The sequence below is a fragment of the Sitophilus oryzae genome, unplaced genomic scaffold (assembly GCF_002938485.1).
Source record: "Sitophilus oryzae breed Bouriz unplaced genomic scaffold, Soryzae_2.0 scaffold_125_pilon_pilon, whole genome shotgun sequence".
Lineage (NCBI taxonomy): Eukaryota > Metazoa > Arthropoda > Insecta > Coleoptera > Curculionidae > Sitophilus > Sitophilus oryzae.
The window spans coordinates 391,152-412,667 of NW_022145904.1; the positions used below are offsets into that span (position 1 = coordinate 391,152).

Below are 21,516 nucleotides of genomic sequence, written 5' to 3' on the forward strand. Positions count from 1 at the left end.
CAGGAATTTTTCATATTTTTTGATGAGGAATCAATGAGTACTTATTTAAAATTTTCGCAAGTTAATAATATTAAATTTTTTTAAAGGTTGCTATTAGACTTGGATCAAGGCAAATTAATAAAATTGCGTTTATCTCATCAAGGAGGCCGAAATCGACAAAATATCGAGGGTTAGCTTTTAATCGGCATTAAACTGCTTACACTATTTCGCTAACAAGAGAAAAAAGACAGTGGCGTACATGCTTTTTTTAGAAAAAATTCCAGTGATAACCCATATGTACGTCCCTGGTGAATATGTCGACACTTTTTTAACTTTAAAATATGTCATACATTTATAGTAACTTTTACCCTCAAAATTTCATTCGAAACACTGAAAGTACTTGGAAGAAAATTATAATAAATCTAAGAAATATTAAGACTTTAACACCCTGTAGCTACAAAACAAAGCGGAATCGGAACTATGTTGATATAAAAAATTAATCTTATTTTTACGTGAGGAATCTCCTCACGAAAGAGTGCACATGTTTTTTGAAACACCCTGTATAAAGTATGGAAGAGAGTAAACTAAATATTTCGGAATAATCATAACCACCCAGTCACAAAATGTTTGTAAATTTTCTGACTTACGTGCAAAGTATTCAGTACGGCTTAAGCCACTCTCCCCTACAATGTTTTTGAATTTTCATTTGAAAAGTAAGGGGAAAAACAACGAGGTTTATAGGCATTTTCAAGTAGTCAACTTAATATGATGAGAATATCAAGTCCCAAATGCATGATTTTTCAAAGATCATGATTTTTCAAAGATCATGATTTTTCAAAGATCATGACATTTCCAAATCATGATATTTTTAAAAAAATCAAAAAAAATTTATTTATTTAAATCAGATTTTTTTGACTTAAATCAGATTTTTTTTATTTTAATTCAAAACAATATTTAAATCGGATTTCCAAATGACCAGGACTTATTTCCAATTAAAAATTCCTATCCTAAATGATTAAATCTTTATAACTCTGCCCGATACCGGTAACATTAACAATTCTACAGCGCGTGTCATTTTTCCACATCGGTCACCAATATATTCCGCAAAAAAAATCGCTCGCTTCAGATCAAAAGGATTTTTTTTTAAAGGAACATCTCAAAACTATTAACTTTTGTCATTTTAACGCCTAGGCATAAAAGTAAAGCACTGTTACGCCTAAGCACAAAAGTACAAAAATATATTAAAAAAACTGATATTAAGTGTCAAATTCAACGAGTGTACAAATTGTTGCTCGATTACTGTTTATATTTTTTGAAATGTTTCAAATTGATTAAAAAATAATTTGTCATGTTTAAAAAAATAGTATGTTCTATTCGGAGTAAAAATATTGTACTTTTTGTGCCTCAATGTAACGTCGGAATGGCTTTACGATGGTCCTTCAAAGGTACAGCATTGTCAAAAAAAGTATAATTTTTACTCCTAATAAAACAATACACTATTGTTCGGAAATAGTCTTAAGTCGAGAATGAAATTAGTACGTATTATCTAATGTCAAAGTGTAATACTTACTACAGATCAAAATGTCGATAGGAATTTGGAAATATACAACCGTTTGAAAAAAAAAATAAAACAACATATTTTCTGACAACGATTATAGATTCTCGGGAATTAAGATAATATAGTCTCTATATCAGAAGAACCTAGTTCTGGCACTAGACTTTGCGAATGTTGTTACTTATACGTAAACTAGCGTGTACCAGCGACTTCGTTCGCGTCGAATTAATCATTTGTAATGGTGATGATAAAGCAAAGCAAGAATTTCCATTAACATACAAACTGGATAAAATTTTCTCACAGTTATGTCAGCATGAGAAAAAACAACATGGCGATATTATTATATAACTTGGTAATATTTGAGGGGTAGTTTCATCTCGTTGGAATTTGACTTTCGAAAAATCCGTTTGCCAAAAATAAGCTTTTTACGTCAAGCAGTTTAAGCAGAATTGTGGTTAAGAAATTACCCAACTTACCCAAACAAATTACCAGAACTTACCCAACACCCTGTATGATTTTTTAAAAAAATTCAAAATATGTAAAAAACCAAAATAAATTATGCTTGTCCAAGCGTTTTCCCGAAAGACTAACCGTTTTTTAAATAACAAATATTGTAATAATTGAGAGGCGTTTTCACCCTCTTGGAATTTGAGATTCGAGAAACCCCTCCTTATCGAACCTCTACACCCTACATTCAATCCGTTTGCCAAAAATCAGCTTTAAACAAGCAGTTTAAGCAGTTCAAGCAGTTTAAGCAGAATCGTGATTACTCAATGGTCATATTTTATGAAACACCCTGTATAAATTTATAAAAAATCTTAAAATATGTAAAACAATAAAATAAAGTATACGTTTTTAAGAGTTTTTCCGAAAAACTCACCGGTTTTTAAATAAAAAATATTTTAATATTTGAGGGATTAGTTTCACCCCCTTAGAATTCGAGTTTCTAAAAATCCCTTCTTATCGAGCCTCTACACCCGAAAGTCAATCTGTTTACCAAAAATCAGCTTTTTACGTCAAGCACTTTAAGCAGGATCGTGATTAATCAATTACCAGATTTTTCGAAACACCCTGTATACATTTTTAAAAAATCTTAAAATATGTAAAAAAGCAAAACAAAATATACGTTTTTAAGCGTTTTTTCGAAAACTTGACCGTTTTTTAAATAAAAAATATTGTAATATTTGAGGGGTGGTTTCACCCTCTTGGAAATGGAATTTCGAAAAATCCCTTCTTGTCGAACCTCTACACCCTAGAATCAACCTGTATGCCAAAATTGAGCTTCTTACGTTGAGTGGTTTGAGCAGGATCGTGATTAATCAGTATGTCAGTCACTTCAGGATTTTATATATTAGTATAGATTATATCTGTTATAGACATTTTTTTTTTAGTTTTCTAGGATACATTTTTATAATAATATAACTTTTACAATTATTTTTTATTTATTATAAAGTTTCAATAAAATTATTTTTTTTATTTAAATCACATGATTAAAATTAAAAAAATCACTTGATTTAAATCACGATTTAAATCATGATTTAAATCATACCAACCCTGCTAAATTGTAATTGATTATAACAAAATATTTCCAAATATTCCCGCATGCAGTCAGGGGCGGATACAGGAATTTATTTTAGGGGGGCCAAAACAAAAAGTAATGTAGAATGTGCTTTTTAGGGCGCCATTTTTAACCCAAAAGCTTAAGATTTAACCCAATTTACAGATTTTAGAGGGGGCCCGGGCCCAATGCCCCCCCCTCTGTATCCGCCACTGCATGCAGTGATAATTTTTTGTATCTTTAGCATAACATTAAATCAGTTTTCTCTATAAAAGTCAGCTTTGTGACATCGTCTGTTTTTTCCTATTACTCTTCATTTTTTTTATTTGAGATTTATAACCTGTTGCACTACGAACTGCTACCAGGTATTAATAGTTAGTTTTCCATAAACAGGCTACTAAAGTAATCGCAAATTATTTTCAACCCCCGGAGTGAGAATTTACGCGCATGTACCCCCTACATTTTGCCCCTCTATGAACCGAAAATCCAGAATCAGAAGCGCTCTGGCGAGCGAAATTTTAGCGCGTCGCTCATTCCAGATTCGCGCGTCGCAGGTGGCGACCGCATTCAACTGTTCTCGCCCCGACGCGCCTCCACGACTTTCGACTGTTTCGCGCCAACAATCGACGATCGCAATTTTTCATCGCTTTTCGTTTGTTTTTTTCTCTCATCGTCGACTTCATTTTTTTCATTCCTCGAATTCCGTTTAACATATTTTTTCAGCACTGAAAACGATTGTTTATAATTTCTTTTCACACCAAATGAAATAGCTTTTCTGAACATTAACGAAGTTATTGAGATAGTCTGAAAAAAAATGAATGAATCATGTTTGGTAAAATTTTACATGGTGTGTCGATAAACTTTTAGTATTATGTATGTGAAGAACTGTTCGAAACTTTTTGATTTTGAATTTATTGACTATAAAGAGTGTAACGATAGTAGTTGTTATTGCGTGAAGAATTCGGCATGGGTTACAAAGACTACCAATGGGTCCAGCATTGACTCCTTTTATTTGTATGAGGTAAGTCTTGTATAGTTTTTATATAAAGTGTATATAAAATTTTATTTTTAATTATATAAACAATAATATAAAATTGATATAAAAATCTACATGAAGTTAATTTATAGAAACAAAGTAAGTATTTCATATTATTAAAACATTAAACGCAATAATTTTAAAAAATATAGGATATTTTTGAAATATAATATAAAGGATATTTTTATAATGTTTAATTGTATGAAAGTTAATTTACCTAAATTTCAAAGTGCATAAATCTAAATATATTAGGATATTTTTATCTAATAAAGAAAACATTTTAGTCTGTATCTCATTACTAGACATCGGATTATATGCATCTGCATGATGCATATGCAAATGCATAAAACATAGTATTTCAGTAGTTTAATATGTTAGGCGGTGTTGACACTCAATAAATTAAAGAGTGAAAATGAATGTTTGGATTTGAACTATATTCGAGTTGTTAACATGTAATTTTTATCATATGAATTTGTTTTTAATATTATTAAAATATTTAAACAATAATTGATTAATACAAACAAAATTTAATATTAGATATTAAAAAAAATAACAAAAGCAATAATTGATTAAAAAATATGTGTATAAATATTTTTTAATCATTTTTTATTATTATAGTTTTTTTTAGTGGTTCTTTTAAGGTTTTTATTTTTTTAATTTTAAGTTAATTTATAAAAGTTTAAAAGTGGAAAAATTTAAATATTTTGGGGAATTTTATCCCATAAAAAAATCAATTTTATTTTTGTATATCTCATAATAGTTTTTTTTTCACTCTGTATCAGTTGATTAAAATAGTTTTTTTTCTTCCTGGCTCTTCAGATTTAATCGGAAGTGAAAAAAAAATTAAAGATTGTTTTATCCATCGTCGACTTAATTTTGAGTGAACGTCGCGATTAACATATTGTTTTAATACTGGAAAATATTATTTTTTATTTCTTTTCACGCCAAAATAAAATATTATAGCTAAATGTAAATAAGTTAATAAAAGAGTTTTTCTTTAAAGTCTGAAAAAAAAATGAAAAAATCATGCGGATAAAATTTTGTATGGTGTCTCTATAGATTGTGATATGTATGTGAAGAACTGTTTATAACTTTTTGATTTTGAATTTATTAGTACAATTAAAAGTGCATAATATGATCAAATGCATATTAATTATTAATACCATTTGATCTTTTGAAAAAGCTTCTAGCAAGAAATAAAACTCTCTTAGGTTGTAGGTCAGTATCGAAATTTTATTATTATTATTATTAACTTTTAGATATTAAATTTAAAATTGAGAAATAGTTTTAATGCTTTTAGAAATTTTCAAAATGGTCTTATATTTGATATAAACATTGTATTAAAAAAGACTACTTTTTTTAATTATACATTTAAAAATGTAAAACCTGGGTTAGGCCGGTCCTACACGACAAGTGACCGAGTGTGTCTCCTACACATTGTTGTAGGCAGATATGCGTGTCTCCCAAGGATACTATATAGAGATAAGGATAGTTCGATACCTATCTTCCTGCACTGTCAGTTTTTTTACGTCATCTACTGACCGAGTTGAAGTTGGCGCTAAAGATTTTAGACAGTGACAGTTATTTTTGAATTTGACGGACGAGCGCACAGTGCGTTGGAAAATAAATTTAGCGGGACAAAAGCGTTTGGTTAGAAATAAGCCAAAAAATGTGTACTGTTAAGAATAAATAGTAGACATTCCAATTGATACAAAAATGCATGAATATTCTTTGTATTTCGATACATTTTTATCCACCAAATTTGGTCGTTTTCTGCTCAGCAAGGCAGAGATCATACGAAAACAAAATATTTACAAGTGCTTATACATTTTATTGGAAAGCCAAATTATGTTGAAGATTGCCAAAGGTATATACTTTTCTACTGTACGTATATTATTTGTTAAAATTCTTCGTGCCTTTATTCTGCAGATATCAAACTTTCACTTTTTTTTCAAATATCGATATATTGAATGATGTAGATCTTTTGAGTTACCAATAGTTACCAACACAGGTAGTCACAGTCACATGGAGTTCAAGCTTAACAGGTGAATGCCCACAAAGATTCATTTCAATCGGATACCATATAAACAAAACAACTCCATCAAAAGGCACTGAGTTTAAAAAATTGTCTTAGATACTTACTAAATATGAATTTACAATTACCGAGTGTTAAAATTAAAATATCTATCTTATTTATTATTTTCAAAATAAAATATATTTTTTTTAATAAATTATAGAGTCACAAGATTACAAATTAATTAAAAAAAAACTGCTAAAGAATTTTTTGATATCATAATTTTATATATTTGGCAATAGTTTACAATACGGTTTTTGTGTATCATGTATGAATAATATCATAGTTTTATTATCTTGTATTTATTTATTAATAAATTAAGTTGTTAATAAATAAATAAATTTAACCATATAGTTGCTATATATTAGACCATTTGCTACGTTCTTAGATTTTAAGTCCCAAGCATTGCTCTTGAGATTGTGTCCCGCTAGAATAACCATCCGCCGCACTGTGGAGCGCTGGTCAGCGCGTGACGTAGCATTCCACGGCGACTACAACAGCGGCGATTTAACGCGATCGAGCAGTCCTTTAGAATAATGTATACAGTCCTTGCGTGTCTCCAACAACGTTGGGAGGGTTTGCCACATCGTGTGGGACCGGCTTTATGAAAACGACGACTGGGTGAGGAGCTGAAGGGTATCTCACTACTGGAATTACATGTACATTTTCTGTACGACAATAATAAGATTTTTTTTTCTTTGCACAAGTAAGTATTTTATCGTTTAATTGTTGTTAATTAAAACCATCTCTGCAAATAAGTCCTAAGTATATGCGTATTTCGCCACTGTATCTACAAAATAAAATAGTTATTTTTTCAAATGACCATTAACACAGCATTTAACAATCATTTTAACAGAACGTCAACGGTTTTTATAGACGTATCTGGTTAAAAAAACTAAAGTGTTCTCGAATAGTTGCATTTAGATATTTTAAACAGTTTTTTTCTTTGTTCTTTGTGTTTTCGAAGCATTTTTTTTGTCATTTGGGCAAATTTGTTTGTTAGTAAACCACTACTGAAAATTATTAGTCTCCGTTGGATTAAAGCTTGATTTTCATGCATCCGTTATCCGACGATATGATGATAAGATATTAATTTTATTGATTGAATTTAAGGACTTCGATTTGTTAACCGTTTCTAACGAAATCGAAGTCTTTAAATTCAACCAATAAAATTAATATCGTATCGTCGGATAACGGATGCATGAAAATCTTTCTGATTCAACCGAATTTATACCTCAAAGCGTTATTTACATTTTTTATTTTTGGACATGGATTTATATTTATTTTGATTTTCATAGCCACTTGTTGGATACTAAAGTATTATATTAGGTATATAAATATTTTATTTTTAGATGGATAATTAAAGAATATAATATGAAACTATACCTACCTACGTCTGTAACTTTGTAAAAAGTGTGGCGGATTTAACATAATGTTTTTTTTAAATGTAACATCCTATTTTATTTTAGATTCTGCGTAAAATTCTATTACTTTTTTTACGTATATTTCTTGTATAATGGTGTAACCTAAAACTAGTTTTATAATATTTCAATTTGTTGATGAAGAAAAAATATTAGATATTTATATGTAGATATTTAAGGTAGAGCTACAGGGTGTTCAATATATATTTTTGAAATTCGACTACGTATTTAAAATAGAAAAATATCTGCAGATTCTTTCAATGACGCAGCCTATACTGAGTGTTTTTTCAAAAGCGGTTCACCTCTATAACTTTTTTATTTTTTCAGATAAAAAAATTAAATTCGGGGTTTACCAAATTCGGAATGTTAGTAGGTATATAACATAAATCGAGATTGATTCGTATTCCGTTAGTTTCGGTCACTTCCTGTTTCACCGGAAATGTATACGAGTACAACATTTGATTTTTAAATGGTACCCTCAGTATTTTTTATACTTTATTTGATAGAAAATGACATTCTGAATAGAATGACATATATCATATGTCAACTTTTGACATTTTCAATTAAAAAAAATAGCATTTTAAAATTCAATCTAGTGTCATGGCTGTGTTAAAACCATTAATTTTTAATCAAGGAGCTTCGGAAAAATTGATTTGATCGTCTAATATTTTTTGTGTCTTTTCCTTTTTGGTACCTGGTAAATAGGTAATTTGGTACCACACACTTCGTATATCGAGTCAAACTGTCGTTACCTTTACGACCGGTTACATGTTGTTTTTTATCATGGCACTCTAGATTGTAATTTAAAATACAATTTTTTAAGTAAATATGTCAAAAGTTGACATTAAATTATTCTATTCACAATGCCATATTCTGTCAAATAAAGTAAAAAAATACCGACGGTACCATTTAAAAACCAAGTTGTAGTCATTTCCGGTGAAACAAGAAATAACCGAAACTAATTGAATACGTCAATCAAGCCACTTTTGAAAAACACCCGGTATATTATATTTTTTTCTGATAGATTTTACAAAATTCTTCAATTTCTATTAATAATGTCATATAACTATATAAATTACTTTAATGCTTAATAATAAATAATTTTTGTTTTGTCATGGCAAAACTTGTTATAGTGTAAATGAAGTAAAAGAAGGATAAAAATTGAAAAATTCAGAACAGATTGCAAGCTGTATAGAGTATAGATGTACTTAATATACTTTCTTAACAAATGTTGAAAGGTTTTGTAAAATCACTAGAAAAAATAATAATATATAGGATCAGCCAAAAAAAACTGTTTGAACACAGTGTAGCATCTAACTCCAAGTATTTTTACATATATCTTTTTCTTCACCTCTGTAAAACACTCCTACCAAATTTGTGTAGCCCAACTTCGGAAACAACTGACAATTATGTAACATAGGAATAATTTTATTTTGCAAATACTAACGTTATTTATAAAAAAAAAAGTTATAGAATTTTAGGCAGAATCTAAAATAAAATAAAAGTTATAAATAAGAGTTTTGCATTAAAAAACATGTTACATTATATCCGCCACATTTTTTGAAGCACCCATTATACTCAAAAATAATATTTGAACTGTGTTCTTAAGATTCTCTATACCCTTTTTTTTTTGAATTCCCAAAATAAGCGAGATAATTAACTTTATTTACTTCCTGATATCTCATTTATAATAATAATTAACTTTATTTATTTCCTTGATATCTCATTTTATAATATTTCGGAAGAATCAATCAGGTATCTTATTTTTTATAATTATTAAATATAAATCGGATTTAAAAGGATAAGGGATATGTAAGTGTATACCATACGATAAAAAACGGCGTCAGAGTGGCTTGGAAATGAATATCAATGTCATATATTTGTACATGTAAACAAATAGACGCCGTTTTTTTCGCTCATATCGTATAAGAAAACAAATTTAATAAAACAAACGCATTTATTAATATATGTATATAGATTTACATGGTATGAAAAATTCGCATTATAATCTCTGAAGGTCCTACCATGGTCCCACCAATGGTTGATTAAAGTGGCGAGTACGACCACTTAGCAGTCACACCTATAATAATTTAATAAAATATGAATATAATAAACAAACTTATTTCTTTTAGATTTTTTAAAAGCGAGTTGTATGTGTTAAGTGGTTTTTGATTATTTTAGACTAATTTTTTTAGACATATGATTATTTTAGACCAAATTGTCTGCCCACTCAAACGTCTTTCAAAATTATAATGTAGGAAATTCTTAATATGTTTTAATTGGGAATACTTTTAGAAAGTTTCATTTTCACCAAACAAAACTACGTATGTATAATAAATTGCAGTATAATCAACTATAATGCATGATATATACTGGTGGCGTCAAAACTAGATGTTGGGTTTTTCTCGGTTATTTCAAAGAGAACTCCACATTTTATGACATAAACGTAGTTTTTTCCAACTTTGTTTTGAAAAATAATTTTTAAATCCAAATAATCGTATTTATACACAGTAATGTCCTCTTTTGAATACATAATTATTTTCAGCTGCAGCGATAAAATAAATAATATTTACTGATACGCTAAGTAAAAAAATAATTAGGAAATTATTTTAGACATCTAATTCTTAATTTTTGTCGCTGATAAATATGTAGATACATCACTTTTAACGACAAACCTACTAATAAAAATTGCGAAAAACAAATCATGTTTATTCTCAAAGAGACAATTATTGAGAACAATCCAATAACTATTAATCTGGGATATAGATCTTAACAAAACAAAAGTTGGATAAAAGATTTGTTGATTTATGATATAAAATACAGTGTTCCATTTGAAATAGCAAAGAAAAATATAATATATAGTTTTGACTCATCCTGTATATAATACAAAAAAAATAATATAAAGAAAATTTAATCATATAAATAATTTAGGAATTTAGCATATTTTTATATAATTATATGAAGAGAACATTACCTTAAATTAGTTCCAGTAAAAAACTTCCATATTACTTATTTTTAACTTAGAAAGGGCTTTAAATATATATTTTATTATATAAACAAAAAAATTTAATCCAAAAATGGTCAAAATGAACTCTATACGATTACGACATTATAGTATTTTCTGGAATGACAATTTTTTGACAAATTCACCAAGAAAAAATAAAAAATATAGCTTTTCTTTTGACAAACTATACAACTCTAAAGTAAATATGTATTTAAATCTACGAATCATCCTGTATATCTATAAAAATACCTCCCTGTCAAATTTACGCTACTTTTGCATGCAAGCATACCTATTTTACAAAAATATGATTTGAGTGAAAATATAAAATAGGAAATCTGATATGAAGCTTTATCTAAACACAGGGTTGAGTGTAGATAAACAATATTTTACGTTATTAATTAAGAAAAATTATAAAATACACAATATATCTGACAGTTCCAAAAAAGCAAAGTAAGAAATGAAACATAATTTATAGCATAAAATCAGTATTTTTTAAATTTTTAAGTCAACTGGCCATTATCGTTTAATCTATCTATCAATCTATCAAATTTAATGTTTATTATTAAACTTATCTCAGACTCTCTATGAAGTAAAACTCTAAGATAAAAACTTTAAAAACCAAGAGTGATTTAAAACAAATTTATATGAATTTAGAAATAAATATGAACAGTATTTACTCACCTGTAATACAGATGCTTTTTGTTTAATTAAATATGTTTCAAAATATTATCCAGCAGGTACAAAATACACATTACACATCACGTAAACACAACACATAAAACTCATAAAATAATAGTTTGTAATCCAAATATTCAAAAATACTGTTTTGTTTCTTCGCGAGGGACGAAAAAATTGATTTTTTAATTATTTAGATATCCATTAAGGTATATTTCAACTCAAAAGCTTATAAATAATTATTTTTTAAGACATAACCTAAACGAAACGAAATCAGAAGTCGAGAAAGATAAACAAAACTGCCGAATTTAGAAACGAATATGACTTTTTTTTCTTTTTTCTTGTCACAGTTGAAACAAACAAGGATAAAGCTATTTTCGTAAAACATGCGTGAAACGTGCTAATAAGTAGCCCAATAGATGTGACCTCGCGCCCTTCCATTTTTGAACGATGGGCGGGTTTGACGGATTCCCCTCAAAGAAAATCGTAGGGGAATACAAAAATTCAGAACGGGCAAGGCGCCACCTAGAAGACGGGCTTGTACTAAGCCCTCATTGTACATCTATTTATACATAATCAAGGCCACTACTGAAAATTATTAGTCTCCGTTGGATTAAAGCTTGATTTTCATGCATCCGTTATCCGACGATACGATGATAAGATATTAATTTTATTGATTGAATTTAAGGACTTCGATTTGTTAACCGTTTCTAACGAAATCGAAGTCTTTAAATTCAACCAATAAAATTAATATCGTATCGTCGGATAACGGATGCATGAAAATCTTTGAAACAAATAATTTTTTTAAAGTGGCGAAATACCCATAGGGCTTTTTTGAAGAGATGAATCCGCCACAGAGGTATAGACATTTTTTATTAAAACCATATTTTCACACAATCTTTGTTAATATACAGGGCGGTCCGAATTGTATTTCGGAAATTTCGGCAGCATATTCTGCATATAAATATAAGTAAAAAAGTTCGTATAAATGTATGTCCAAAAATGCTTAGTTTCGGAGATACAGGGTATAAAAGTTTTATTTTTATTTCGGTTTTTTCCAAATAATTTCTGAAATAATTAATTTCTGTGTCTTGGAGTTTTTTGACATGAGAAATTTGATTTTGATGATAATAAGCCTCTCATTTGTAGGGGGCGCCACCTACATGTATTTTAACTGTTTTAAAGAGCAATAACTTTTCGTCCGTACCTGTATAAAACTACTGAGTGAAAAAATATACATTTCCGTGATTTTTTCCTAAAAAAAGTCTCTTGGCAAAAACCGCTACGAGCAACCGTTCTCAAGATATCTAGAATGGAAATAGTGACTACATGTCATCATTGACAAAAAATAAATATGCTTACTAGATATTTATTTGACTGAAATGATAAATTTCGGAACTTTTTATTTTTTCAAATTAATTATAATTTTTTCTTCGGACGCGGACGGTACGGACGAAAAGTGATTACTCTTCAAACCATTTTAAAAATAGGTAGGTCGCGCCCTCTACAAGTAGGAGTCATATTGACATCAATCACATTTCTCATGTCAAAAAACTCCCAGACTCCAATTTTTATCCAAATATTGAAGTTACTTCAGAAATTATTTGGAAAAAATCTAAATAAAAATGAAACTTCTACACCCTGTATCTCCGAAAGTAAGCATTTTCGGACATACATTTACACGAACTATTTTACTTATTTTTATCTGCAGAATATGCTACCGAAGTTTCCAGGATAGAGTTCGGATCACCCTGTATATGAACGATTTTTCTTAATGAATTAAGCAAATAAAACAAAGTTGAAAAAAGTCACAGTGTAAATTATTTTAGAATTTATTTTGGTCAAGAAATAGGAGAAAAAAAGGCAAGATAAACCGAAACAAATTTCATACTTTTAACTATTTGTCCTAGTTTTCAAATTAAATACCTGGAACGAATTTTTGAAACATCTAAATCAGTTTCTATAGTCCAAATTTTACGAGAGCCCTATTATTGATATATTGATAAAGGGCTTACCAATCAAAAACAAACTATGCTGCACCTGGCTGAACGTCCACGTAGATCCAGAGATGAGTAATTGATAGTTGTCAGTTTTGTCACTGCATTTTATTTCTGACCATTCGTCGGCATCAGGCATTTTAAAGTCTCTCAGTCGGTGATTGTGATTTATACGCTTTCTAAAACAGTAAATGGTTTTCCTTAACACGTTATAACATATATTATTAAAATGAGTAGAAATAATTGGTAAAAATTATGTATAACTTATATACCGGGTGTGTCTCAAAAGTGGCTCACTTTTATAACTTTTTAATTTTTTTTAGATAAAAAAAAAGATTTGGTATGTTAGTACCTATACGACGGTGATGTTTTCGGTTAGTTCCTGTTTCACCGGAAGTGACTACAACTTTCGATTTTTAAATGGCACCCTCGGTATTTTTTTACTTTATTCGATAGAAAATGACACTCTGAAATGAATGACGTATCACATTATAACTTTTGACATTTTCGCATATGATTTATTGTAAATTGTAACATGCAGTTCTAACATTGTAACATTTTCACTCGAAATACCAAATGTGTGGTAACAAATTATTTGTAAAAAAATGTTTTTTCCAACAATGAGCCACACTCGTTCCATTTGAAAAAACTGAGATAAGATTAAAAATACGATTTAGGGTGGCTGCAACGACGTCCCGTAATCCTGCTGTTAAAAAATAGGCTGTACTTAAACTGCCGTTAAACGGTAGCTTACTAAAATGCCGTTAATAGGTATGACGTCGTTGATGTGACGCACTTGACGGCTTTATGAAATATAGGAATTTTATAAGGACTAACCAACGCTATCCACTCCACCAAATAACCGACTTAACCAACGCAACTAACCTCGACACTGATAAAAAAAATTAAAAAACAAATATAAATTAGTAAAAACCAACCAACCCCACCAAATAACCAACTAACCAATGAATTAACACCCTCCAAATAACCACGCTAACCAACCCGCCAAATAACTAAACCAATCCAACCAAAAAGAGTGAAACCAATGCAATAAGATCATGCTATAAGCAAAAAAAATATAAAAAAGTCTTGGTCAGCGTGAGATTTGAACCCCGGACCATTCGCTTACGAACCGATAGCCTCCGCCACTGAGCCACAGGTGCTCTTGCAAAATGCTTAAGGCCAGGGCATTACTTTCCGCCGACATGAACGACGTCACAATATCTATTAACGGCATTTTAGTAGGCTACCGTTTAACGGCTGTTTAAGTACATCGTAAAAGGCAACAGCTGGTTTTTACATATAAAAACCAATTGTTATGTTTTAACAGCAGGATTACGGGAGGTCGTTGCAGCCATCCTTAGGCATCTTTTAACCGGCTAGGTCAAGACACGAAAAACATTAGACGACCAAATCCATTTTTCCAAGGATCCTTGATTAAAAATTAGTGATTTTAACACAGCCATGGATCACACTCTGGATTGAATAATGTAGACATATATGGAGGGCGCCATTTACAAATCAAAAATTGTAGTCATTTCCGGAGAAACAGGAAATTACCAACAACAATTATTGAATACGTCAATCAATCTTAATTTATGTCATAAGTATGTTAATACATGTCATAAAATGATAACAGTCATAACACACGCCTTGAAAAAAGTATTGGTTTTTCGCTACTTGGAGAGAAATAAATTTTTTGAAAGAAATACTGTTTTCTAACTGAAAAAAATATTTAAAAAATATGTGCAGCAAAGTGTTTTATTTATTCTTTAGGATTTAAAATTAAACAACAATTTATTTGTACTTACATTCTTCTTATTATTGTTTTCTATTCTAAATATTTTTTGGTTATGATTACAGAATATAAAAACTTATTACAGTGTATCTACTTGATGTTTTCTTACTGTTTCTATTTTTGATAAATCTTTTTCGATTTCAACACTATTTTATGATAATTTGGGATGCTTTTAAACTAAATACTGAAAAAATAAATGATTTGAAACAACTTGATTTTTAACTTTACCACCAATACTAAACGTTTTAGATAAAAACCCTGAAAATAGGCATTGGAACAAGCACGATATTACTTTTGTTCGCTCTGTAGATAAATTGTAAATAAAATTGTATTTACTCGGCCATATTTTCATCTTAGGAGGCGATCCTCTACAAAAGGAATGTTTTTTACGATGCTCCCGTCACGAGCACACGCAATCATTGAAATGCGGCTACTGCATATTAACCAACGAAATAGCACTTCCCATACGGGCACTGCCTTTTTTTCGCCATATTTATTAGATTTTCCGTCATTGATGTTTTTATTTTTCCTGCTTTCAAACGCACCGCGCTTAATTTAATGTTTATGGCCATGTTGAAAAATGTGTTTCGCTGATGTTCTGTTCGTTGAATTAATTCGGTGGTTATATTATCATACATACGACTATACTTACTGGGTTTTCACACAGTCGCGGTCGGTTCAATCGAAAATATTTTATTAGGATCTAATTTAAGTACAAGTCTGAATAGCGAAATAAAATCAAAAGTAAAACAAAATAAACACTATTTTCACCACAATACACCAAAACCATTCCCGAAAGACAGCAATAATTATTCCTCGGCATAAAGAAGGAGATAAAGATCAAGCTTCGAACTATCGACCAATTGCACTCCTGCCCACATTATCTAAGATCATTGAAAGATTGGTTAAAAAAAGGCTTCTATCTCACCTCCTTAAATATAAAGTACTTACTACCCATCAATTTGGATTTCTAAATAACAGTTGCACAATTGATGCTATGTTCGACCTTTTTGATAATCTCTAGCCTGAACAACCATCACTCTACAGCTACAATTTTCTGTGATTTCTCTAAGGTTTTCGACTGTGTAAATCATAATACCTTAATTAACAAATTGCAATACTATGGATTCAGGGGAGTGCCGCTCGAATGGTTTAAGTCATATCTTGGCAACAGAACGCAGCTTGTGACGATTGATACGTCTATGTCTTCTTGCAAGCCTATAGAATGTGGTGTCCCTCCGGGTTCAGCACTGGGCCCCCTATTTTGTTTCTGGTGTTTATCAACGACATTGCAAATCTAGACATTAGCGGTAAAATCTGCCTCTTTGCGGACGATACTAGTTTCACTTGGAGCGGCCCAGATGTAACGGCACTATATAATACTGTATCCAGTGACTTATGTACCTTTAAATTCTTGGTGCGATTCTAATCTCCTATGCCTCAACCTATCAAAAACTAAAGTTTTGTCATATAAAAGTACTATACAACCTTTTGTACTTAATAACACCACTAGTGAAATCGTGGATTCTGTGAGATTCTTAGGACTTGTTGTAGAAAACTCGTTAAAATGGGACTTGCACATCGAAGCTTTATCAATGAAACTAAGCGCTGCCTCTTTTGCGCTAAGATCAGTTTCTAAGGAACTTAAGTTATCAACCTCTAGAATAGTCTATTTATGCCCTTTTTGAGTCGCATCTTCGTTATGCCCTTCCGTTCTGGAGTACTTGCTGCGCGACAAAATTTGAACGTATTTTCAAACTTCAAAAGAGAGCAGTTCGATATTTATTGGGACTGAACAGTAAAACACTCACTGACAGAATTTCTTTAGAAATTTCAAAGTACTAACTCTTCCTTCTCTATTCATTTTTGAATCCGTTTGCTTAATCCGCAAATAGCTGCTATTCCCGAAAGGCCGCCCCACAACTATCCACTTAGGAATGCGGAGCATGATCTTTACCTGCCACCCTCGAACTCAGAACTAGTTAAAGGCTCAATACTATTCAATGCCAAAAAAATGTACAATCATCTGCCTTTGGATATCAAGTCACTTTCATTCTTTCCTGCATTTTGCAAAGCTCTGAAATCATACTTACTGGAGAGAGCGCTATATGCGGTAAATTACTTTTTTGTTGATAACTAATCTTGAACAATTTTCTATTTTAAAATTTTTATTATCTCACGCACTGTTATATCAGTGTCCCATCTATCTCTAGTACATGATATTAGTCTATAATAGATTATTAATCTCATTTATTAATTATGATTAACATCATATTTTTTGCTGTTGTTAACCTTCATTGAGAACCTCGCAATTAGTGGAATAAATTAGTGGTTTTAATTACACTTTATATACTTTTTAGTTTACGATCATTTACAATGTCTAAAAAACAGAATTAAAATTAATGCAATATCCTAGCAATAACTTGCGGTAATCAGTGGTAGCCATAGAGAAAGCCTAATATTTAGCTTATAAATAAAATTATATAAACTTTTGATTTCTAACCACATTTTAGCTTCATTCAGAACCTCCCAATTAGTGGAATAAATTAGTGGTTTCAATTACACTTTATACTTTTTAGTTTACGATCATTTACAATGTCTAAAAAACAGAATTAAAATTAATGCAATATCCTAGCAATAACTTGCGGTAATCAGTGGTAGCCATAGAGAAAGCCTAATATTTAGCTTATAAATAAAATTATATAAACTTTTGATTTCTAACCACATTTTAGCTTCATTCAGAACCTCCCAATTAGTGGAATAAATTAGTGGTTTCAATTACACTTTATACTTTTTAGTTTACGATCATTCAAAAAAGACAATTAAAATTAATAAAATATCCTAGCAACAGCTTACGGTAGTCTGTTGTATCCATAGAGAACGCATAATATTTAGCTTATAAAACAATAAACTTTTGATTTCTAACCAAAATTTTTCTTGACGGGTGATAATCAAAGGCCAAAATGTCATTTCTCGCAAATTTTGAAGTATAATTAGTGGAAAAGTTAAAAGTTTGACAACTTTTTCCACTAATTGAAAATTCCTACCACTAATTTTGACGTTCTAAATGCTTACATTCAAATTAGAGGAACAAACTTCTACTCTAATTGAAAGCACTAATTTATTCCACTAATTTCGAGGTTCTCAATGAAGCTTTAAAGTATCAAATTTCTGATAATTATTATCCCCCTTTCCGTAGCATTGAACTAAATAAATTTTGTGCTTCTTTAACATTTTAAAATAACAAAAAATATGTCATTAATTAAAGTTCTATCAGTAACAATCTATCAAAGAATAACAACAGAATAATTGTATTATCATAGGAACGTGTTTCTTAGGAATTACGAAAAAATCAACTATAATTTCAGGTTTTATAAATTTTGTCTGAAACGGTATGGAACATTTGTAAAAAAAAATATTTATTTTATAAATGGGGAATTAACCATTTTAAAACGAGCAAAATTTTTTATGAAGATTACATTTTTCTCTAAATGTCACGACAATCCGGGGACATGCTGTATATTCTACAGGGTGGGCCATCGAAAACGTTCCGCAAAGCATAACGGCCAGGGTCAATTTTTTTTCAGAGAATCTAAAAACACGTCAATTTTGTTTGTGAGGGGGACAACTTTTGCCCAAAAATGATTGCAAAATATTCAACCCTCTAAGCGGGGGTGTCATCCCCCAATTTTTTTCAAAGGGGAAGGGGGTTCAAGTGGTACGGCAATGAAAAGAGCTTTCTATTCTCTATACTTTCCCGCTCTTTTTGAAAATCGTTCGAGTCCGTCATTGAGAAAATATGAAGGATTGAAATTTGAAAAATTTATTTAAACATTTACCAGAGTAAATGATAAGGATAAATTCTTCGACCAATTTGCTGTCTTTTCTCATTATTTCTAGATGTTAAGGCATTTTTTCACTTCCCACAAGGTTGAACGATCAGGTGCGGTAGTTGCTAGATAGCTGTTCTGTGACTTAAGCCCCATACTCACACTTCGCTGCTTCCTTCGTCCCTTTCTCGCGTTACTTCCTCGCGTTAATTCGTCACTTCACTTCGTTCCTTCGTCCCTTCGCTTCCTTCCTTCGTCCATTCGATGCTTGGAAATTAGTCGATTATGCAACAACACACCACAAAATATTTTTAATATAGCAGCTACCTGTTTATTACGAAATATCTAGTAACTTCTAAAATTTTTAAAAAATCCGGAAGGCGCATAATTTTTATTTTATAAAACTGCAATTCTTTGTCGTGTCAAAAATAAAAATTGAGTTTTAATTATATCTTATTAAAATTAAATTTTTTTTTAATAAATCCGAATATTTCAGTATATCATGTACAAGGTATATCAGTATGAATGTACCAGGCGAGTCAACAATAGAGTAAAGTTTATTATGTAATTTATATCGAAACTATGTTTTTAAAACATTTCTTCAGATATTTTTGTAAAGGCATCATGCGCACTATTTCTATTTTTTTATTTTTGTCGCTACGATTACATAAATATGGACATGTATTTTTTCACAAATATGAAGACAATATTGTTTTTTTCTTCCATTTTTTAGACTACTGTGTGTGAATTATTTTTATATCGACTGGCGATTGCTAGATGTACAGGATGTCTGATTTCTTTCTTTTACTTTTTATTTTTTAATTAGTAGAAATTTTTGCATTTTTCGATAACCTTTGTATCTCGATTATCTTATAACTTATCGAAAAGGTAAAAACTTTTTTTGTTTCGAGGAAGTAACCGGACGAAGGAGCGTTTTGACGAAGGAACGAAGGAACACACAGTCGCATAAAATCGACATTTCCCATAGTAAATATAAGATTTTTGGACGAAGGGACGCGACGAAGGAAGGAAGTGAAGTAGCGAAGTGTGAGTATGGGGCTTTATGCGTTGAAGTTCTTCTCAATATCGTTAAACTTTTTAACAATTATGGCGTACTCACTTGCAGAAAAAGTGGAAATAATCGAACTTTATTTTAAAAATAATGAATGTGGCAATCACGTTGCGCAGATATTCAATGAACGCCATCCTGACAAACACCTTTATGGCAAAATTGTTTGCGAGTTAGTAGCAAAATTTCGCGAAACTGGTTCCGTTATGAATAAAAAGAGGCAGAGAGGAAATCCTATAGTAAATGAAGCTATGGAGGTATTCGTATTGGGCATGAGTACAAGAAATTATCCAATGAGACCGGCCTGAATCGTACAAGTGTCCAAAGGATATTAAAAAAACACAAGTTCCACCCGTACAAAATTCAGTTGGTACAAGAACTCAACGAAGACGATTTTGATCGTCGCTTGCAATTTTGTGAAACTATGAGTGAACGAGTGGCGAATGATAATAATTTCCTATTTAATGTGTGTTTTTTCGGATGAGTGTACATTCTTTTTGAACGGTGTCGTTAATCGGCACAACTGTCGGTACTAGGCTGAGGACAAACCCAGGGTCTTTCACGAGGTATACACTCAAAACCCTCAGAAATTGAACGTGTGGGCTGGTATTTTTGGAAATTCTATTGTAGGTCAGTTTAACGATATTGAGAAGAACTTCAACGCACAAGTCACAGAACAGCTATCTAGCAACTACCGCACCTGATCGGTCAAATGCGTAAACATCTAGAAATAATAAGAAAAAACCTCAAATTGGTCGAAGGAATTTATCCTTATCATTTACTCTGATAAATGTTTAAATAAACTTTTGACTCGACCGATTTTCAAAAACGAGGGGGGAAAATATAGAGAATAGAAAGCCCTTTACATTGCGGTACCACTTGAACCCCCTTCCCGTTTGAAAAAAGTGGGGGGATGACACCCCCGCTTAGAAGGTTGAAGATTTTGCAATAATTTTTGGGGCAAAAGTTGTCCCCCTCACAAACAAAATTGACGTGTTTTTGGATTTTTTGAAAAAAAAATACCCTGGCCGTTATGCCTTGCGGAACGTTTTCGATGGGCCAACCTGTATATTGATTGCATGTGTATTATGTTATGTCAAAAGTATATTCCGATTGATAAACCGATTATGAATAAAACTTGAATAGACACAAATACTGTCCGTATTAATGCAAACACTTACTACATAGTACTATTTTAATATTTACTTATTGCATTACATGCCGTCCTTAAAACAGCAATATGCCAGAAAATAATAGTCTGAAGCGTTTTAATTTTAGACGTGTTAATTTACTATCGAGGTAATTTATCTTAAGTAGGACCATTAATCGCTAGAATTTATAGCGTTGATTTAAGTATATAAATAAAGAGCTTTTAGAAAGTTCCGCGTCTCTATTACAAGTTGTATCAAGATGTAAAATAATGTATTTATCTTAGTGATTTATTTGTTATGATTTTTCTAATGAATTGTTAGTTTTTATACACTCATTTATTTAATTATACATTAATTTTTCTTTCTATA

The 21,516-nt window shown here is 30.6% G+C and overlaps 1 protein-coding gene across 1 annotated transcript in view; it reads left to right on the forward strand.

Moving 5' to 3' along the window:
• Positions 1-3,645: 3,645 nt before the first annotated feature.
• The window catches only part of LOC115874248 (cardioacceleratory peptide receptor-like), a 387,533-nt gene continuing 369,662 nt past the window's right edge, over positions 3,646-21,516 (forward strand). Inside the window, exon 1 of the mRNA XM_030889347.1 lies at positions 3,646-4,113. Coding sequence (XP_030745207.1) covers positions 3,964-4,113 — 150 coding nt within the window. The 5' untranslated portion in view covers positions 3,646-3,963. The remainder of the gene's footprint in view (positions 4,114-21,516) is intronic.